We start from the raw sequence: 22,529 nt of genomic DNA on the forward strand, positions 1-22,529 counted from the left end.
CAACTTAGAGTAAAAAGGAGTATATATTAATTCTGCAAGGTAATTTTAGGCCAAGTTAGAGAAAAGAGTATATATATTTATTTTACAAACAATACTTGGGATGAGACTGAGCCTTCCCATTCACTTTATTGTTATGATGGCCCAAGTGTCACTCTACCCCTGGCCACAAAGGCATCGTAAACATAATGTCAATATTTCGCCCACAGTTCCTCCAAACTCTTCCACCTTCTTACTTCCCTTCTTCTCCTCGCTCCCTCCCTCCGCCCCTCAAACACTTCCCTCCATTCCCTTAACACTTTCTTTTCTTCTTCCTACACTTTCCATTCATTCTAATCCAATCTTTCCCTTCCTTGCTGCATTCCTACACCCTTCAATTGTTCTTCCTTCCTTCCTTGCGTTCTACTCCCAATTTCCAACCAGATCTTCCCTCAGTCCCTCTTCTCCTTCCCTTGCTTCATTCCTTCCGTTCCTCCTTCCTTGCTCGCCCCTTCTTCCTTCCTTCACATTTTTTCTTCCCATTCATTTCCTCCTCCTTTTTCTCTCTCTTTTTTTTATCTCATCATCCTTCGTTCCCTCATCCATCTCTGCTTGCTCTTTCTTCCCTCCTTCCTGCCTTCCTTCCTTTCTTTCTAACTTCCTTCTTTCATTCATTCATTCAGGCATTTCTTCATTCAGTCTTTCCTTCTTACCTTCCTTCCTTCTTTCTTTCCTTCCTTCTTTTCTTGACTTTTCTTCTTTCCTCCCATACTTTCTTATTTCCCTACATCAAGCTTTCACTTTCATTCCTGCCTTCCCTCTTTTCTTCCTGCCTTTCTTCTTTTCCTACCCTTCGATCCTTCCTTTTCTTCTTCCGTTTTTTTTCTGGATAATTGAAGACTTTCCTTCCTTCCGTCCTTCTTGCCTCCCTTTCTCCCTTCTTTCCTCCCTTCCATCTATCCTTCCCTCTTTCCTTCCTTCCCACCCTTCCTTCCATCTTTCTGCCTTCTGTCCTTTCTTCTTTCTTCCTTCCTTCCCTCTTCCTTCCCTCTACCTCATACCCTTCCTTCTTTCTCATTTTATAGTTCTTCCTTCAGTTCCTTCAACCTTTGGTCTCTTTTCCGTTCATGTCCATCTTTTTTACATCCTTCCCTTCCTGTCTTTCTCTTTCCTTCACATTTGATAACCTCCTTCCTTCCTTCTGTCCTTCTCCCGCTTCTCTGCCTCCAATCCTTGCCTTACTCTCAGCTTCCTTCCTTCTTTTCCTTCAGATTCTCCCTTTCCTTCTCTCTGTCTCCAACTCTGCTTCCCTTCCATCTTTCTCTCTCATATCCTTCTTTCTTCCTTCCTTTTTTCATTCGTCTGTTTTTGCTTGTTTCCTTCCTTCCTTCCTTACTTCCATACTTGCTTGCTTGCCAGCTTGTGTTCCTACCTTACGTACTGCAGTCCTACTTTCTTTCATCTTTCCTTATTTCCCTCCTTCCTTCTTTCTTTCCTTCCTCCCTCTCTCTCTTCCTTCCTTCCTACCTTCCTTTCTTCCCTCTCTGCCAGACTCTCAGCTAAGGCTCTTTTACACACTCTTTACTGACTCTCATTTCCTCTTTTACTCTTACTGTCTCCATTTCCTTTTGTTTTTTTGCTGTTTGTGCCTCTTTATACCCATGCCTCTGCTCGCTTGTTTTCTTTATACTCTCCTCTCTCTCTCTCTCTCTCTCTCTCTCTCTCTCTCTCTCTCTCTCTCTCTCTCTCTCTCTCTCTCTCTCTCTCTCTCTCTCTCATCATCGTGCCTTTATCTTATTTTCTTGGCAATGAATGCATACATAATTGGTAGACCACCGCTAGTCTTCTTGAAGCAATGTCTTCTGGGATAAGTGTTCCAAAGATTACGCTTTATCAGTATGGCCAGAATTCTGAAATATTTATGAAGTGTAGTTACTGACGTCCTTATGGGTGAATTATGAGGCAGACCATTATCGTCATAATGTCATCAGCAAATATAACACCTCTGAGACTATTAGATCCCTACTGGTATACACCGACATTTATTACTTGAAATTATGGAAATGATAACCTTCTGAATTTTGCCATACACCATGGAATACCGTGTAAGCCTATTTACAGGACTGTCCATGCTATATGCCTGCCTGTCTTATGTGTTATTCAGATGGGTCACTCTGCTGGTAGGTTACAAGGCGTAGATACTTTGCATGCTTTACGAAATTTCTTCTGAACCATGCTATGAATGTGCGTAAAAACAAGACAGTGTAAGTATTAATAGTGATATGGAAACAAACTGATACAGGGTAGACACTGGAAAAGCTACATGAGCCATTCCTACAACACATTCGTACAGACATCGGGTGTAGTATATGGACTGCGCTGTGCATATGCAAATGAAAAATGCAGAGTTTGTAGTATTATCTTGTATTTTATTATTAGTATAGTTTGTTTCTTAAATTACACTCTATTGCACCTATAAAATATCTTCCAGATCAGGGACTTTCAAAATAGGGTTCGTAAATCCTCAAGGTCACACAAGAGGGTTTCCAGGGGGTACATTGAGGGTTGGTGAAAAACTAGTGTAAAGTATACTAATCCTTACAATATCATTCATGAAATAGTAATGAGATCTGAGAACCTAGTTTCCAAAAATCGTGCATATCATTCACATTCACATGCAATAATGGTTGTCTTGATTATTATACTGTGCTATTTTTGACACAGTGTTGTAATAAAATGATCATTATTATATACTTGAAAAAGTATATAATAATGAACATTTTATTACAACAGCTACTGTGTTGCCCTTCTATACTGGATTAATGGAGTGCTCTTATATTATTCAGTGCCTCAGTCGTGGGAGTACGTGTCGATGATCAGATAACTTAGAGGGTATATGGTTGCTAAGAAAAAGTCCGGGAACTTCTTTTCTAGAGATTTCAGCCTTGCAAGGTATTGTTTCCACCGACATTACTATACGACTCAATGATCTACGGTCTAGGGCAGCAGTTCCCAAACAGGGGGCCATGGCCCCGAGGAGGAGGTGTAGAGTACAACTCTTATGTGTGGGGAGGCTTCCCACATACAGCTCTTCTCAGTAGGGTGGAGTCAAAGGCTTTTCGTCTCATCAACTCTCCTCCTCTTACCGACTCCCTTCAATCTCTGTCTCTTCGCCGCACTGTTGCATCTTTATCTCTTTTCTATCGCTACTTCAATGGTCACTGCTTCTCTGAACTGTCTGCCCGCATCCCTGTACCTCTACGACGGGTGCGTAGCACCCGTCTAGCAACAAACTCTCATCCCTTTTCTGTCCAACTCTTTAATGCAAGACTTAACCGTTACTCCCAGTCCTTCATTTATGCAACAGGTCAACTCTGGAACTGTCTCCCTCTGTCTTTATTTTCTACTTCCCATGATCTCCAGTCTTTCAAACGCAGTGTGTCCAGGCATCTCGAAATGACCGGATCTTGAATTTGGCTCTCTTCTATATTGTTTTTTTGTTTTGTTTTTTCGGAAGGAACGGTTTGCGAGCTCCTGGCCTTTGGTTTCTTCTCTCTTACATTAAAAAAAATATATATATCTGAGATGGTCTGGAGTCACTAAATATAGATTTTCGCCATCAGTTTCCTGAGGAAGCATATCAAGGAATCCTGTTTCCATTTTCATGCACAGCATACCAAGTAAGTGTCCAAGATGAATCCAGGAACTATGAAGCGATTGATTTGCCAAGGACACATTCGAAGGAGGAGTTGACAAAGTTTTGGACGAGAACAGAAAGTCACCCTCTTATCCTGAAAGTGGGTGTTTGGATATTTCTGGCACTGCAGTCTTCGTGTTTTGACAACGCAGAGTATGTTATGTTCTTAATTACCAAACCGCAACAGCATATTTAGTTCCAAGAGAAAGATGACTACTTTTGTGCCCAAGTTATGACTTAAGCACTGATAGCCAACTTAGTGGTAAAAATCTAATCACAGTTGTACCGCTGAGTTCTCGGTACTCCCTTAAAAGTGTTGTTTTACGTGCTTGAGTCTCGTCTCGACTTCTAATTAACCGAGTTGCTACAATTTTATTATCCAACATACTCATTCGAGCTATGTTGCTATCTTGCTTCTTCATATGAAAATGTGGAGAGGGCCACGTGTGTTGCGGTTTTTTGTCTAGCGTTCACAATAAATAAAATGGGAACCACTGATCTAGGGTACGAGGAGATTTTTGTGACTCGTTGTCATAATCTTAATTTTCTGGGATTTTTAAAAAATGAAATAAGTATTGTTCTTAATATCACTTCAGTCCGGTGACGTGTTTTGTGTTTATTCTTGCTATCGTTAGGCAATTTCTTTCAGATTAGGGGAGACTTTTCGTACTAGGGATGTTAGACTGAGCTTCAAGTAGCTCCTTCTCTACAAGACGTTCCCCCTGACGCACAAAAACTAATCATCTGGCGGTAGAAAAAATAAAACAGAAAAAGGTCGTTGGACTGAACAGATTACAGCCAAATCTAAACAGGACTGAAAGGTCTGTGTAGTCTGTTTATGCCCGTCTTCTCTATTGCCCACTTTTCTCTTCCCCTTCCTATCGTTCTTCTTCCTCCTTCCTCCACATTATTTTCTCCCGTCTCCTTCCATTTCTCTTCCTCCTCTTCGTCCTCCCTCCTTCCTTATTCCACGCCCCGTATTGTCTCCCTCCTCCTCTTTCATCCCCCTCCATCCTTCATTCCATAATCCCTTCCTGTCCTACTTTTCACTCCCCCTCATTTTTCTCACGTCCTCCTTTCATCTTCCATCCCTCCTTCTCTCCCTTGCCTTCCGTCTTTATCATCCACACTTCCTGTTTCATACCTCCTTTGTCTCATCTCTTTCTCTTCTTTCTCCCTTTCCTCACACTCCTTTCTGTCTATCCCTCTCTTCCCATCTTCACAAACCACTCGCCCTCGTTCATTCAACCTGTGTCTCATCTCTTCTCTTCTTTCTTTCTTTTTTGTCACTTTTTCCCTCCACATCTGTTCGTAACTGTTTAGTCCTCGTCCTGGTCTTCTTCCAACTTCCATCGTCTTCTTCTTCTTCGTCTTCTTCTTCTTCCTCTTCTGCCTCCTCTTTATCCTGCTTTCTTTCTTCCTTTTCTTCTTCCTCTTCTTCTTCTTCTTCCTCCTCCTCCTCTTCTAACAAAATCAGGTTACATTATTTCTTTTTGACGGTTCCTGCTACTGGCAGGGGCCGGCCTACAATTGCCTTTGTCTCCGAGTTACTTAAGACACTTTACCCCAGCCAAGACCTGGTTCAAACTAGAAATGGCTCTAGCAATCTTCTCTGTGTCTAACAGGACACTATGCGATGTCACCTGGTCATACCTCTGTTTAGGGTACTTTTGGGGACCTGTGTAGGCCCTTTCAGGCCCTACTTGATTATCGTGTGCCAGCCAGTCTGGTGCCTGTTAGCTGGACCACGCCGATAATCACTATACTATGCGAATAATTGTGTGTGTGTGTCTCTGTGTGTGTGTGTGTGTGTGTGTGTGTGTGTGTGTGTGTGTGTGTGTGTGTGTGTGTGTGTGTGTGTGTGTGTGTGTGTGTGTGTGTGTGTGTGTGTGTGTGTGTGTGTGTGTGTGTGTGTGTGTGTGTGTGTGTGTGTGTGTGTGTGTGTGTGTGTGTGTGTGTGTGTGTGTGTGTGTGTGTGTGTGTGTGTGTGTGTGTATGTGTCCACATTTGACACTCGAATTTCTACGTGCTATACATCAGAAGACGCGGATTGATGAGCTGACAACGATGGTGTAAGTAATAACTCCTTGCATTCAGTTGCACACGAACCACGCTCACTTTTGTGCCAGATTTTACGCTAGACACTGGGAACCTTATACAGGTCAAACCGCTGGGTGAAGTGAGCTGAAAATTCGCATGGGCATACCCAGTATATCAGAGATGGTGCATGTCAAGCTTGGTGTCAGTGCGTGTCCCTGGGGCCGCATGCCAAATAGTATTGTTAAACTCATCCCTATTTTTAAATTTAGTCTTCGAGCATGCCATGCATGTCAACTGAAAATTCCATAAAGGTTATGAACTCATAAACAAAGCTGCCAGTTGCAATGGCAACTCTGTACTCCTCAGTGAAATATTATTATCCATCCCGCTTCACTTTCATTATCTTATCGTGCGAACATACATGATTTAAGACTTAATATCCAGGGCAGTGCCCTCAGCAGAAGCAAGCACTTGGCGGCCGGCTTGTTGCATACTGTAGGACTAGATAATATGTGATTCGTGTGCAGAAACTCCAGAAGTATTTTATACATACCGGTATATATATATATACATATATATATATATATATATATATATATATATATTGATATATATATTGATATATATATTGATATATATATATATATTGATATATATTGCATAATTTTCACTTAAAGATACAAATACAAACAACAGGCAACTGTATAACAACAACCGCGAATAATTTGTTAGCTTGCAGACGTATGGTATCAGAAGCACACCTCAGTCGGCAGGACCCCTGACTGACTACTCTCACGCGTCTTTATCAACTGAGCGATGAGCGTATGTGGCCCCTATTCTTTATCCTGATCCCACCTATTACTGACCGACATTATACTTTAGTCGAGCCTTTTAGAGGGTCAGGCAAATATAGCAAATGCTTTTCTAGTTCTACTCCTCATTTCATCATATTAAGACTCGGGTTCCTGAGACTCACTCACAGCTCTACAAAACTGGCTGTAGAGAGCAATAGCAAAATTACTAAATTTATTCCAACCGTGACAGGATTAATGTAGCAGTATTACACTATTAGGCTCCAGTTTTCACTCCAAGTTGAATACAAGTGTCATGTACCAGCTAGAACAGAATAACAGTCACTTCGACACGTGTTTTATAAAATCGTGGATTCATACAGTATACGCATTTTCTACGGAAGTGCAGATTTTCTTATTTTAAAAAAATTATGCTTATTATTGCATCATATGCATGTTTTTCGTGTACTTCTTCCTTTAGCTAAGTATTAATGTCTGTTGCCCTCTGCACACCATGGTAACGGGAAATGGGATACTGAAGCAGAATTATATTTAGATCTCGTTTTGGGCATAACACTTAATTTCCAACATAATCTGCAAAATGCACACATTTACCATCCTTTTGTGGGTCAGTTATCCGAACTTCAATGTAGCAATCTTCGACATCTGCAGGGTCAGCAAAAAGGACAGACTGCAACTCCCCCTTGTCCCTGTTGTTGTCTTTATATATTCCCTAACGCCGAGATTTTGTATCATGTGCCATCCCTAGTGTAAACGGAATCTTCATCATTTGGAGAGTTAATGTAAATATTTATCTTAGAACGCTGTGCATGGGATAGCACTATATTCATACACAAAAGTATATCCATTCTTGCCATGAAACGAGAACCAGAAGAAGTCATGTGCTATCATTAATTCTTCCTTTACTCTGTCTAGGCCTAAAATTGCCATCCCTTGATACTAAATGCCGAGCTGTAACAAGACTTTTACACTAAATTATATTGTTAGTTGCGAAGAAGTGTAATGGGAAGGAAGCGGAGCCGCAATACTGTCTTTTTCTACCACTGATCTACGTGAAAACACTGCAAAAGGGCGAAAAACTGGGCTAAGTCAAGGCGAAATGAGTATAGTCATCTACCCTTAAGCAAATTGGGCACTGCGAGATGCCATATTTTTCCTTGTCTCATCTTTAAGAGTTTAACTGATTGACCGGTCCTCCTGGCCTTGATGTAGGTTGTAGTCTGACGCTGCTGAAGTTCTTTGTAAAACTTGTCATTGAAATCAGGATGGGAAAATTCAGCAACAGCTCCGCACTTTTGATGATACGTTTTCAAGTGGTTTTAAACAAGAATCTCATTTGTAATCAGCGCATTTGTATTAAGCCCCATCCAACTATGAGGTTTTTATTACACACCCGGTATGATTCCATCTCTGAATAATTTGACCGCACGCACGCACTCACACGCACGTGCACACACACACTAACACACACACACGCACACAAACACACACACACACACACACACACACACACACACACACACACACACACACACACACACTCTCTCTCTCTCTCTCTCTCTCTCTCACTCTGTCTGATATGGTACAGGAAGTCACCCCCTTCTCTCTCTCAGTGCCAGGGAAGTAATAAGAGAACAAGACTGAGCACTAAGAGGAAGTGGAGCACGAGGAAAAAAAAAAATGGCCTTAAGGAGGAGGAGGAGGAGGAGGAGGAGGAGGAGGAGGACGAGGACGAGAAGGAGGAGGACGACGAGGAAGAAGAGGAGAAGATAGAGGAGGGGGGAGGGGTAGACAGAAGAGTAGGAAGTTTGTAAAGTGTGTACCCAGTGGCCCGTAATGTTTCACAAGGAAGTGGATCAGTATTTATGTCCGCAAGAGTGCATGGAAATTATTCAAAATTGCTTAGATCAGTATTTACTTCTCGAGAGTTACTTAAAAGAGTCTGAATTTTCTTTTAACCCTCAGACGCCTTGAAGTTTCGCTGTGGCGGTGAAGTTTTCAAATGTTGTGCTTTTTCAGCTCTAACTTGGCCTAGATTTTCTTCCTTTTGCTGTTTATTTCACGTTGCTCAGTGGCAACGATACTAGGGTTCCACATCCTTTCCATAGCACTGCTTGATGACTGGCATTATATTTTAATGTTAATCTCTAGTTACCACTCGGTATTGAATATGGAGAGATTATAAAAGTAGGACAGGTTCTAATAAAGAATATAGTCAGATTAACATCCAGTAGATAAGTCGTCCCTCGAGATTTAAGGGATATGAAAATGTATCCCTGTCTAACCCTGTATATTTAAGCGAGGCAGCACTTCCTACTTGCTGTATAGGAAAAATATAGCCGAATCACCACTTTTTATTATTGCCTGTGAAGTGGAGTCACTGGTCTGGAACTTGAATGGTGACAATGTGTGTGTGACCCATATTCACTGAGCATTGTGTTAACTACCTCTCTGTCATGCTCTTATATTTCATTTATTTTTAGATCCCATCCCACCTCACCTGTGGATGAAAAAAAAGGGACAGGTTATAATGATAATGATGGAGCTGATGTTGATGATGAAGATGATTTATTTTACAGTACGATGACTTCTGTTTTGCTTCAATATTGCCACTCCTTCTCGATAGAAGTGTGCTTCAGGAATACGTCTTGTAATAAAGAGATAAAGATGTAGCTTAATTAGCCATGCATTTGAACACGTCTAGGCTGCCATCTAAGTTATTAACTAGATCACCAGCTGGCAGGTGATTAACGCCTCGCCCAGGACGTGGCCAATTATCTCCCGTAATAACACTCCACCAATTCAAAGCTCGGGACGTGAGAGAAAGAAATGTTTTCAGAAAGTTATTTCACGGGTGAGGAACACCACCTGGCAACGTTCCTGCGTACTCTTCCTCTTTCCAACTTTTTCTACCTCGTTGTCCCCCCCTCCCCCCTCTTCTCCTGTGTGTGCGTGTGTGTGTGTGTGTGTGTGTGTGTGTGTGTGTGTGTGTGTGTGTGTGTGTGTGTGTGTGTGTGTGAGGAATACATGGATAGTAATTTTCTCCTCCTCCCTAGGAGTATGAACGAGTATATAAAAGACATAATTGCAGAACAATCTCTAATAAAACCAATCTCCATTAACTCCTTGCCTACATATACCTCTACTAGGCTGAAGTGAATCCCTTGTCGCTGAGTGAACAGAATACAAGACATGTCATCTAACAGAACGTACTAACTCACTGTAGTGCAGGGTGTCACTTGAGTGTGTTATGTTGACTATCGATAGTTTTCAGTCTCTCATCTGAGGAAAGGCCTCTGATGCACAAGAAGTCTATTATGCTTCTGATCCTTTCAGTTTCATAAATCTACCTAAAGTTTAATAGGATTGTCTGGCATTAGAAACAACACATCCCCAATGGTGTCCGGGGCTAAATATGTTAAGGTTGTCTTCTATTGTCTGCACTTTCTATAACCAGACAGAGGACTGGTCTCTTTCCAATTCCATTCGTTACTTTCCCTATTATATCTTCCATGAGGGTCAAGGGTGAAGCTAATGGCTGTAAGTTTAGCTCCACCAGTACATGAATTTCTTTTTTGCGATATTATTCATCTCAGCAGACTGTTATCTTCATTTTAGGGTGTGTTCTTGACATTTTTATATTGATTTTAATGCTATATTGATATACACTGATTTTAATGCTGTAATTGGGAAGGGATTATTATTATTATTATTATTATTATTATTATTATTATTAGTAGTAGTAGTAGTAGTAGTAGTAGTAGTAGTAGTAGCAGCAGTTTAGTAGTAGTTGTTGTTGTTGTAGTTGTAGTAGTAGTGGTTGTAGTTGTAGTAGTAGTAGTAGTAGTGGTGGTAGTAGCAGCAGCAGCTCCAGGGTCATTTGGACATGAACCCCGTGGACTGCTGGCCTAAGTTGCCTGTGTCCTTTAGTTCAACATCCACCTTTTGGGGGATAGGAAGGGAACTAAATGGCGTTTGTATAACCGGACAGTTGAGCCGCAGAGTTATACTGGTGCCACCACGTGAAGGCATCCCTCCTCAGTACCTAAAAAGAATTAAAACTGGAATCATGTTCGGCCTCTTATTTGTTGCGAGAATTTCTGGGACACGTGTCTGGTCTACCTCTTAGTCGTATTGTTAAAATTGTGCTCGTGAAAAAAATTAGCATGTCACTAAATTCTGACAGACATAGACAGATAGATAGATAGATGAATAGACAGATAGATACAGAGAGAGAGATAAACAGATAGATAGGCAGCGAGACAGAAAAGGGAAAACACCACATGTAAATAGGATACGCCAGCGAATAGTAATACGAGTACGAGTATCTGCTTAGCTGTGGTTTATTTACACTTTTTCCTCTCACCCAAGCAATAAATCAGGCTTACTCCTGCGTCGGATCTTTAATTAATTTCAGCTCGTAATTGCTTTGTGGATTTATCATGACTCATTTGTATTCTGTTTTCTTTTCCTCAGTGTCATCTGTATTTGATGTGTTATTTTAAAGAGATTGGATCGTGTGGAAGTTTGACTTCCGTGTGTGTATTTGTGTGGGTGTGGTGTAGGTGTGTCTGTAAGGGGTGTTGTGTAGATCTGCGTGTAACGGGTGTTGTGTGTGTGTGTGTGTGTGTGTGTGTGTGTGTGTGTGTTTGGGAGAGCAGAAAAAAAAAATGAAGCTGAGGAAAAAATGAAGTGGAAAACAGGAGTAGAAAATGAGTGATGAAAACTAAATGGATTGAAGAATGTGTATAGAAGAAAAGTGAATAAAAAGAAAAAAAAGAGTTGAAGAGAGTGAAGAGAAGAGACCACAGAAGAGTGAAAAGAGACTATAGAAGAGAGGGTTGAAGAGAGAGTAGAAAAAGTGGAAGAAAAAGGAAAGAAAAGAATGTAGGGAAGAGGAAGCAGGGAACAAAGAGAGAGAGAGAGAGAGAGAGGGAGAGAGAGAGAGAGAGAGAGAGAGAGACAGATAGACAGACAGACAGACAGACAGACAAACAGAGGAGAAAGAGAGAGAGAGAGAGAGAGAGAGAGAGAGAGAGAGAGAGAGAGAGAGAGACAGACAGACAGACAGACAAACAGAGACAAACAGAGACAAACAGAGACAGACAGACAGAGGAGAGAGAGAGAGAGAGAGAGAGAGAGAGAGAGAGAGAGAGAGAGAGAGAGAGAGAGAGAGAGAGAGAGAGAAGAGAGTGGTGAAAGATGGAGAAAAGGGAAGATGAAAAATACGAAAACTAGAATGGAAAGAAAAGGCTGTAGAAGATGTGAAGTGGAAGAGAGGGAATGGAGGAGAGTGTTGAGAATGGAAAGAGTATAGAAAAGATGGTAAAGAAGAGTCAAAGAATTAGCATAAAGGATGGAGAAAAAGAAAGTAAAGCAGGGAATATAAGAAAGTGAAAGGAGAAAAACAGCAGAAGAAAGTGAAGAAACAGTGTAGAAAAAATAGATCAGGGAAAGAAGTAAAACAAAGCTTAACTGAGAAATGGATGTGAAGAATAAACTACATGAAAAAAAGAGATCAAAGAAAAAAAAAATAAAGAAAATTGAAAGGAGAAAGGATGGTAGAGAAAAAGAAAAAAAAGAGTATATAACCCATGCCACAAAGGGTAAAGGTAGAGCACGTAGCCTTGAAGCAGGAGTACGAAGGAGGGAAATGCGTTTGCTCTCTTTCACGTTCCAGAGATGTGGGCGACAAGGACGGTTCGTGTTCTCGTCCACACGCCGAGGACAGAGTAACATTTTTTCCACCTTCAGGGTTTAAAGTATCAGGTTTGTGAGAAATGCGTTGTTTGTGCTGTTTATATTTTCCATACTAATAATTTCCCTGTTCTGTCTTAGTATCTAAACCATCGCTCTATCGATATAATATTTCTTCAATCTTTGAGACTTAAAGTATCAGGGATGGATGAAATGGCTTCTTTATTTTATTAGCGTTTTCCACACTTTTAATTATCTTCCTTTTCTGTCTTAATACGTAAAATATCACTTTCTCTGTATCAATACTTTTTTACTCTGGAAACTTAAAGTGTCAGGTATGGATGAGGTCCCTTGTTTTATTCATATTTTCCACACTAACAATTTTCCTTTTCAGCAATACCATTAAAATGCTCTTCATTCACTATCAGTATTTTTCAATCTTTGAGACAAACAATAAGGTATCTCAGAAGTGTCTTGTTTATTTCATTTATATTTTCCACACTGACAATTTTCCTTTTCTACCTTGATACTTAAAATAATCCACAAATATCAGTATCAGTATTTCCCAACTTTCGATGCTTAAACTACCACATACTGTATGTATGAGGTACTTTTCTTTTCATTATTTTATTTTTATCTTTCTACGTCATCAATCGTCTTCTGCTCTCAGCGTAGTACTTTCCATCACCATTTAATATTTTTTAGTCTTCAAGTCAAAAAACTGGGTACACATGAGATGACAGCATTTTTTGTTTTCCTTTCTCACCATCATACTTCTCTCCATCAGTCAGCTTTTTTTCTCTTTTTCATTTTTTTCCCTCCTCACCATCAGTATTCCCACTTTTACTGCCACGCCGTCTAAAATACTGTTCCTTCAGTATTTGCATTTTCGACATTCGTGACTGAGAATTAAAACTACCATTTATGTACGAGTTAAACTTGAAAATAAAGGTTGAGGCCGAAGCATGAGGCGCCTTACCCTCGGTCCCGCCTTCGTAACTTAGCTAGGCCTTTGAGACTTAATTATTCATCCCCTCTCCTGGAATACAAGGCTATTACATTATTAAGGTGCATACAGTTACCTTCACCATATATATATTTTCTGAGGACTCAATATACCAATATTTTAGTAAATGGTGTTGGCTGCCCACACCGGGATTCGAACACTGGCACTATCAGCCTAGCATCTTTGTAAACAACAATACTAACCATTTACCCACCACGACGATTGTGGGGTGCCTATATATATATATACATAAATATAAATATAAATATATATATATATATATATATATATATATATATATATATATATATATATATATATATATATATATATATATATATTACACCATCAGTCTTCTGCGTTTTCAGTCTAAAATGTCCTTCTGTTAGCATTTATACAGACTTTTTCAACTTCCGAGACTGTTTACTGTATCCAAGCCAGGCATTATTTTGTTAATTTCCTACAGCCAGTCTTCCGTCTATTACTTTCCAAATTAGGTCATGTTAATTCTCCTGCATGAACAGGCTTTCTCCTTGAGGGAGAGACTGAACAGCCAGAATTTACTTTCCCACAAGCTGGCGAGAAACAACTGGCAAAGGTGGTCTACAGTAAAAATGAAGCATATGAAATTCTAAGTGCTGCACAGGCGTGGTGTGTGTGTGTGTGTGTGTGTGTGTGTGTGTGTGTGTGTGTGTGTGTGTGTGTGTGTGTGTGTGTGTGTGTGTGTGTGTGTGTGTGTGTGTGTGTGTGTGTGTGTGTGTGTGCGCGCGTGCGTGCGTGTACGTGTGTGTGAGAACAATCCGCATGTATTATTCGTAGGACAAACAGGGAGCAAACATAAATTAAGGGACACACTACCAGTAGGCACTTTAAATGTCCGCCACGGCATGGACTTTAACCCTCGATTCTGGTTGATGCTGTTCACTCCGTCTCCTCACAGTCATTCTTCTTTCTTCATTCCATTCCCAATTGCGAGAGGATTTGATGCTTCTTATCATGTTCTTTATTTATATTTTGTTTATTTTATTATCTATTTTCTCACCCAAAGGAAGGAAAATAACCAGGTGTGTATGATGATTTTATATATCGGTCTACTTTATTTTAACTTATACATTAATACCACTTATCTACCATTAGAGTGCATCATCATTAACAATACCTATTTATGTGAGCACGTAACGTTTAGGGAAAATATTAAGCGTACCATTAAAGTATATAAGATATAATCACAATATTTTTCAACTGATGACGGCGGGAATTAAACTAAACTCTGCTCGCTGCGGTGTCTTCCATTCTGGAAGCATGAAGTATAAAGTTGTGTGGCAATATTTTCCAACCTTCATGAGCAGGTGCTAAGTTTCTGGACGTTGTTAATGTGGTGTTTGTAGTTTATTCTCTCACACTCCTAATACAGGTAAGTATCATTATCTGGCGTTAGTAGGAATTTATTGCTAGAGTTGTTCCCACGGTGAGAATGTTAATGATGCCATTATTCATTCAGGCTCCAAAGTCTCACCCAGAGATTAATAAAATCGTCTGGCGTTAGCTGGAATAGAATGATATTGCTGTTTCTTCCATGGGGTGTAGTAATCCTGTATATAACCAGCTTGTGCTGTTATGTATTTTATCTTCGTCTGTAAGTCCAACGAAAAGGGCGAGAGTAGTCGTCAAAAGTGTTTGGAAATACGTCTTTTCGTCTGCCGGTGTGGGTTTCTATGTGTTCATGAGGGGGGTTAAAGTTGTTTGTAGTTCTAGTTCTCGTACAAGAAATATTCCGTCTGTTTTATTGTACTACCTATGATTAAAATTTTCCGTTTAACGAACGTGTGAAGCTATCTACCACTATTTTACAATATTCGAGAGTGGTTACAAAAATTACTACCTTGTCCACTTCAGCCTAGCCCCCAAAATTTCATTTCTCAATTTTGACTTAAATCGCAACAGAAGATTGATACTATTATACGATGCTAAACACGAAAAAGTGCAAAGTACAGTAAAGATGTAAATCAGCAGTATAATCTTATTTTGCCATTGAGTTACAGGCCATATATTGGAAAATGTTAAAAAATCTCTGCCAAGTTATGGTGGATGAGGTCGAATTATACTTGTACGTTATATGGTGCCTGCTCCACTACATACAATGTGCTCTCTCCTCAAAGCTATACAGTAATTCGTCCGCCTAACTCGGCAAGGATTTTCGTCCTTTTCAGCCTATTTTTCGTGGTCCAGTGGCAGAAAAAGAAGATACCGTCCCTCTATATTCTTGCAACCAGTAAAACGCCTTTATCGGCGAGGTACGAGCAAGGCCATTTAAATCCGAAAGCACTGAAATGTTACCTTACACCCCGAGGATGCCTAGTGTATATTGATGGCTATCTGCCTACCATGCTTCATGCCTTTACGGCAAACTGTCTGGCCTTTGGCCCTCTTTTGAAGATTTTCGATGTGCTGCGCTTGGCGCGTGTAACGTGCCATGTGCATCCCCTGGGTATGATGAAACCTGTCAAAAACAAATCTTAAAGAATTGGGCTATCATATGGTGCAAAAAAACGCAGTGATCGGCCTTGTGGTAGCTAAGATATAAGCCCGTCCGTGTTGGGCCGGGCAGGGTCGGGCCGCTCGTATGTGAGAAAATGTTGCTACTTGACGAGAGACTTGGGAAGGCCTCTCCCTCGCTCGTAATAATACTTCTGCGGGACTAACATCGTATTCTAGTGTATATATCATATTAAAAGGGCAGAGAGAGAGAGAGAGAGAGAGAGAGAAACTATGCTTTACGTTCTTGCCATATCACCTCCTCATGGTTGGCACCATATTATAACGTTGACCTCTTGTTACAACTCAGCAATCCAAATGAGAGGTAGCAATATTATGCCAAATTGAAATGAGCAAAAGATAAGGCTCACCTTCGTCGATTCCAATAGCTGCATTTCTAAACTTTGTTGAGCTTGTTTTAAGTTGCTGACTGTGTATGAGGTGCTTTAATGTCACAGTTACTGGTCTCTGAATAAGCAGAACTTAGAAAGCTGGGCAAGGAATAAGAGTAGTAGTAGTAGTACTTGTTCCCTAGGCAGTCAGGCCGAACAGCCCCGAGTCCCTTAGGAAGGCCATGGCCGAGACCGGGCTTTCCCACAGAGCTCTCAAAGAGTGTATGTTGTGTTGTTGGCTTAGGTGATTGTGTGCAATGCAGTCTTCCATAATGTGCTTAATAGTATGGGGTGCTGTGTTGCATCCTGGACAGGCAGCAGCAAAGGAGTCATCCTGCCTTTTCTGGTAGCTTAAGAGGGCTGGATGGTGCCCACATCTCAGCCTGGCCAGGTGGACCCTGTCCTCACGAGGAAGATAGGATTCAGAAGGGCGGATGTCAGGAGGCTGTGCATGCAGCTGTGTGTTGTCTTTAAGTGACTGAATGGAGTGGCGAGTGATCTGAGTGTGGATATGCTTCTGGAAGCTGGTCTGAGGTGGGCGAGGGGGTAGAGATGACAGTATTTGTGTATGGTATCGTATGGTTGCAATGATCAGATCTTTATAGTTAGGCATTTGATGCAGCAAGTTAATGAAATGAGAGTACCGTTAAGTCTTTGTTTTGTTGATTTTGAAAGGGCTTTTGATAGTGTTTCGAGAGAGACTATGGGGATGATCATGAGACATTATGGAATACCAGAGGAGTTTGTGAGGGTCATTATGAACATGCATGAGGACACATTTTGTAAAGTGATGGTTGATGGTTGTCTGAGTGATTCGTTTGAAGTCAAGTCCGGAGTAATTCAAGGTGGTGTTCTATCGCCTTTACTATTTATATTGGTCATTGATTACATTATGAAACGCGTTGGAACAGAAACCGGTGCAGGTATACTTTGGGGAGAGAACAGGAAACTTTTGGATTTAGATTATGCAGATGATATAGTTTTGATTTGTAATGGGCCAGAAGAGATGCAGAGAGTGTTGGACTGTTTGGTGAGTGAAGGTCGCAAGGTGGGTTTGGTTATTAATTGTGGAAAAACTGAAATAATCAATATGAATATGGAAAATGCACAGGAATGTGTAATTGGAGGTATGGTTGTAAAGCAAGTTGATAGGTTTAAATATTTAGGTACTTACTTAGCCAAGGATGGTTCTTTGAACTTTGAATTCGAGGAAAGGGTAAAGAAGGCTAATCAGGCAATGGGAATGCTTAAAAATATTTGAAATAATAACAATTTCTCTGTGCATACAAAAATCAAACTTTATAAGGTAATGGTTAGGAGTATCTTAATTTATGGACACGAGTCTTGGTACAGCACAGTGACTATGGAAAATAAATTCTTGGTGTTTGAAAATAAAGCACTTAGAAGAATATTAGGAGTTAAGTGGTGGGAAAGGATACCAAATAGTAGAATTAGAGAAATAACGGGAGTGCAGCCGATCGATGAATATGTTAGATTTTCACGATGGAAGTGGCTAGGACATGTGTATAGGAGACAGGGAATAGTACGAGGTACACCAGGGTGGGTGGCACTTGGTAGGAGAGGTAGAGAAAGGCCTAAAGAGACGTGGGTGAGGACAATGAGACGGGAAGCTGGAGATGAGTGTTGGGGAGATCTTGAGGAGTTAGCACAAGATAGGATGTGGTGGTGTGAGTTCATCGAGGCCCTATGCATCCCCGAGGGTGCCACAGGAAATGATTGATTGATTGATTGATCGTGTGCTGGGTGTTGTTTTGATGTTCATTGGTGTGGGTGGATGTGCTGTCATGTACTGTAGTGGATATTGTGGGTTTGTGGAGGCTGCAGCAAGAAACTGGGTGCCTCTCATGTTTAGGTGCTCTTTGACTTTGAGGACTTTGGTTTCTTGATGTAGGTGGTCTGTGGGTGTAGTAGCTGTGCAGCCTGTGATTATTTTTAGGGCCTTGTTCTGTATGGTCTGTAGAGTGTTGTAGTGTGTTTTGGTGAGGTTAGAAGCCCAGGCAGGGCTTGCATAATTCATCACTGAACGTATGTATTGTTTGTATACTATGGTGGTGGTTTCTTTGTTGTGTCCGAATGTTGTATGGGTAAGTGTCCTCAAAGCATTGAGTCTTGGTGTTATTTTATTTTTAATGTTTGTGATGTGTTGTTTAAGTGACATTGATGTATTGTATGTTACACCAAGGATTTTGGGTGTGTGTGTGTGTGTGTGGTACGGGAGTGTTGTTTATGGTGAGGTGTGGGATGTGACTGTGTTCTGCTGAACAGTTTGTGAGAAGAGTCACTGAAGATTTGGTTTGGGTTATTTTGAGCCTGTTTGTGGTGTACCATTCGTGTAGTGTGTTGAGGTAAGGTTGAATGATGTGTGCAGCTGTGTTTGCGTTTTGGTGCATACAAGTAAGTGTTATATCATCTGCATAGGAAGCTATGTGTATCTGTGGTGTGTAGGGTGTGGGTACGTCGTGCATGTATAATTTAAAGAGTGTAGGGGACAAAGCAGATCCTTGGGGGACGCCGTTTGTGAAGTTTCTGATGTTAGAACACTGACCGACAAATGTTACGTGTGCACATCTGCCTGCTAAGTAGTTTGCCAGCTATCTTTTTGTGTTATTGTGCATGTTTGTGTTGAGTATTTTGTTCGTGAGGTTGTGGCGGGGGATGGCATCAAAAGCTTTGCTAATGTCTAGTGTGATTAGAAGTGTTCCGTGTGGTGGCCTAGCTGAATTCATCCCATCGAAAAATCTCTGTGTAAGGTCTGTATGAAGGGTGTTTGTGGAGTGTAGTGGCCTAAAGCCATGTTGTGACTGGGCTAGGGGAATGTGAGGTGTGACTTGTTGTAGTACCAGTCGTTCAGTGACTTTAGAGGGGGTGCAGAGGAGTGTGATGGGACGATGTGAGGAGGGTAACGTGAGGTCTTTGTTGGGTTTAGGGATAGTGATGATATTGCCATGGGTATTATGTTGTGTGAGTAGCTGTAGTTTGATAAGTTGGTGAGTGCTTGTATGCCTTGTGGTCCTAGGTGTTTAAGGTGAATGTTGCTTATGTTGTCTGGTCCACAGGCAGATGAGTGCTTGAGGTTGTTAATGATGTGCTTCGTCTGGTTGTAAGTGAAAGGTGCGTAGTCTGGGTCTGTGGGGAACTGTCTCTTATGTCGGATGATACGTCGGTCTTCGGGATGGGGATTTAGATGGCTGACTTGTGAAAAGTGATTGATGAGAGTGTTTGCTTGTTGTTTGTTTGAGGGTATTGTGTTTGTTGTTGTGATGACAGCGTGTGATTGTGTGGTGTTGCTGTTGGAAAGTGTGACGCTGTTTAGTGTTTTGTAGAGTTTGCTGATGTTTGTTTTGTGGTCAAGTGTTTGGAGATAATATTTCCAGTTTAGTGTTTGCTGTTCTGATATTTTATTGTTTATTTGAGTGTTGAGTTCTTGTATTTGTTGTACGGTGTCTTGTGTATGGGGTGTTGGGGAGTGTCGCAGTGTGTCCCGTTGTCTGATGAGGCCTAGAATTTCTGGTGTGAAGTTGGGGTTGTGTCTCTTTCTGTTGCCTCTAGAGATGTGTCTTTTGTCTGCGTTTTGTATAATTGTATTGAAAGTGTGCACAGCGGTGTTGATGTTTGTGATGGGTGTACTGTTTATTGTTTCGAAATGTTGTTCTGGTTCAGTTACAAAGCCCTCCCAGTTGGCTCTCTTATAATTAGTGTATGTGTGTTTGTGGCCAGCTTGGGAGATTCTGGTTTTGGTAGTGATGATGATTGGGAGGTGATCGGAACCTAGGGATTTGACCACTCTCCATGATGTAGTGGGGGCGAGGTTTGGGGAGCAGAAGGTGATGTCTGGAGATGATGGGAGGAAGAGGGCTTGGTGTGGGATATGGGTATGTTGGTCTAGATTGTTCAGTATGAAAAGATGATCTGTCTGGGATTGTAGTACCAGCCCTCTGTCTGTGTCAGGGTTGTTAACATGCCAGGCCGACGACTTGGAGTTGAAATCACCACCCAGGATGATGTTGGGTACGTTAATGATGTGATGTATCTGTGGAGAGTAATTGTGTGGTACTGTGGGGGACGATTGGGGGGGAATGTATGTGTTAGTGATTGTTAAGTGTGATTTGTTACCAGTGCGTATTTTAATTGATTGTACTTCTGTTGTGATGTCATGTGGGGGGAGAAGTGACTTTGTGTGTGCACTGGTATCAGCAAAGTTGATGGATTTGTGTACCAGGGTGATGAGTCCACCGCCACCGCCGTCGGCCCGGTCTTGTCGAATGGTGGTGAAGTTTTGGAATGTCGGTGTTTTCTGTGCTCGGTGTAGTTTTGTTTCTTGTAAGATGACAATGTGTATGTTCTGTTGTTTGATGAAATGTGTGAGTTCTTGTTTTTTTGTTTTTTATGCCATCTATGTTTAACTGAAGGAGTTTATGTTGTGTGTGTGATGTGTGTTGGCTGCTGCAGCACGGGGGGGAGGTGGTGTGGGTGGAGGGGAAGGGGTAGGAGGAGGTTGTGATGGAGGTAAGTGTTGAGGTGGATTAGGATGAGTTGGAATGGGATGAGTTGGCGGACTGGATGGTGTGGGAAGGATCGGTGGATTTGGCTGTGGAGGTGTGAAGGACGTAGGAGTAGGATTGGAAGGAGGGTTGGTGGGTGGGGGGAAGGAGCATAAGGAGCAGGTGTTTGTGTAATGTTTTCTGGATGTAAGTGTTGTGCAGGTGTAATTGATCTAGTTCTTGCAGGAATTGCACTGAACTGAACCCTTTGTCTGTCGGCTCGACGTGATACGTTTTGAGCATGTTGGACATATGTATTTGCTGGTGGGTCCTGGATTGCTCTCAATGTCCCCGACTAGAAGAAGTCGTCGAGAAGTGACAGCCGGGGAGTCATTTCTCGGTGTAGGAAAAACGGTGTTGTTGTGTGTGTTGTGTTGGGAGATGTGGTACTTGCCCGGGCGACCGAAGCCACTCCCAGGTACTCGAGCCCCATGAGGGGCCGGGGGGGTTTGCGGTGGTTTGGCCCCCATGCTGTCCTCTTCTCTTCGACAGCCTCTGGGGGGTAGACCCACGACGAAGACGCCACCGCTCCAGGTCCAGGAATAAGAGTTAATTACAGTGGTTCTGCCTATACAAGGAGAAACGTGTTTGCTCCTCTTTGATTAACTTCTTCTGTCTTCCTTTCTTCTTCCCATCAGTCTAGAACTGGAGTTCTCAAATGAAGGGGTGGAGGGAATTCTCCCCTTGGGAAGGGGGGGAATCTGGACTGTCCTGGGAAGAGGGGTGACCAGACAAGACCAAAATGGTCTTTGGTTGTCGAGTATGGTCAAATGCCTTTTAGGAGTAAGATAATTTTTATGGTTCTAAGATCATTATTATGTTACATATATGTAAAATAAAAAAAAAGTTAAAATGCTCCTAAAGCTTTGTATAATTGTCTATAATTCCGCTTGACCTTTTACCGTCACACGTTGGCTATTGTTGCTAAACAGAAAAAAAAAAACTCTGGCAACTGGAGTCATTTAATCTAGAGAAGGGGGAAGAATTTCACTTGTTTTTTTTTTTTCTAATGGGAGGGAGAGGGAGATCATGAAGGAAGCTGTGGCATAATTGGGAAGTGACCAGGAAAGGTTTTGGAACCTCTGGCTTAGGATATTGGGCAAACAAGCAGTCTATTTATCCATGACCAAATATATTCTTTTTTCTTCTCTCTTCATTCTGTTCTCTGTTGAATGGGTAGGTACTGTAGAATAATCGTGACATTAGATCTAAAATTGTGTTTGTAAACATTTATAAAAGACAAGCGGAGTTTTTAATATTTTCTTGAGAACTACGGAATCCAAAAACTCTAAAAAGTGGATTTAGTATAAATAATAATAAGATTGTGATAAATGATAAATAGAATGTGACTGACAGGTTGTAACTATTTTAAGGGTCTCAGTTATTCTCCTTGGTGATATAATGTGGCAGTAAATTTCATGGGCAGTGTTCCTTAGCCAGAGCAGATTCTATTTTTTGTTCTGGTTCTGCACGAGATTATCACATTTCTATTATAGCCTACACTTTTCTGAGTCATGGAGTCGTACATTTGAGTTTAGGAACGGTCTAGCACGTCCTTTTTTCCCATTTATTTTGTGCAGTACCATTGACTTATCCCTTGTAATTATCGTATTATTTCCTTTTAATATCTACATCCCTAAGCCTCGTTTCATTTTGACGATCACAAGTTTGGGGCAAGTGTGACCTCACCCTTGGGTCCGTATGTTTGTTGGTTAATGAAGCTTCCTAACATTTCTTCCTTAGTTATTTATTTTTGGATGTGGCTGGTTAGTATCTGCACTGAGAAACGGTCTAAAAATTTAATGATTTCAC

The 22,529-nt window shown here is 41.3% G+C and overlaps 1 protein-coding gene across 1 annotated transcript in view; it reads right to left on the bottom strand.

Moving 5' to 3' along the window:
• The window catches only part of LOC145391768 (uncharacterized), an 88,352-nt gene that overhangs the window by 43,689 nt on the left and 22,134 nt on the right, over positions 1-22,529 (bottom strand). Inside the window, exon 3 of the mRNA XM_080266298.1 lies at positions 15,613-15,728. Within this exon, the coding sequence (XP_080122424.1) occupies positions 15,613-15,728 (116 nt within the window). The remainder of the gene's footprint in view (positions 1-15,612; positions 15,729-22,529) is intronic.

Source organism: Coenobita brevimanus, chromosome 2 (assembly GCF_032717465.1).
Source record: "Coenobita brevimanus isolate Jiangsu-jjx chromosome 2, ASM3271746v2, whole genome shotgun sequence".
Taxonomy (NCBI): Eukaryota; Metazoa; Arthropoda; class Malacostraca; order Decapoda; family Coenobitidae; genus Coenobita; species Coenobita brevimanus.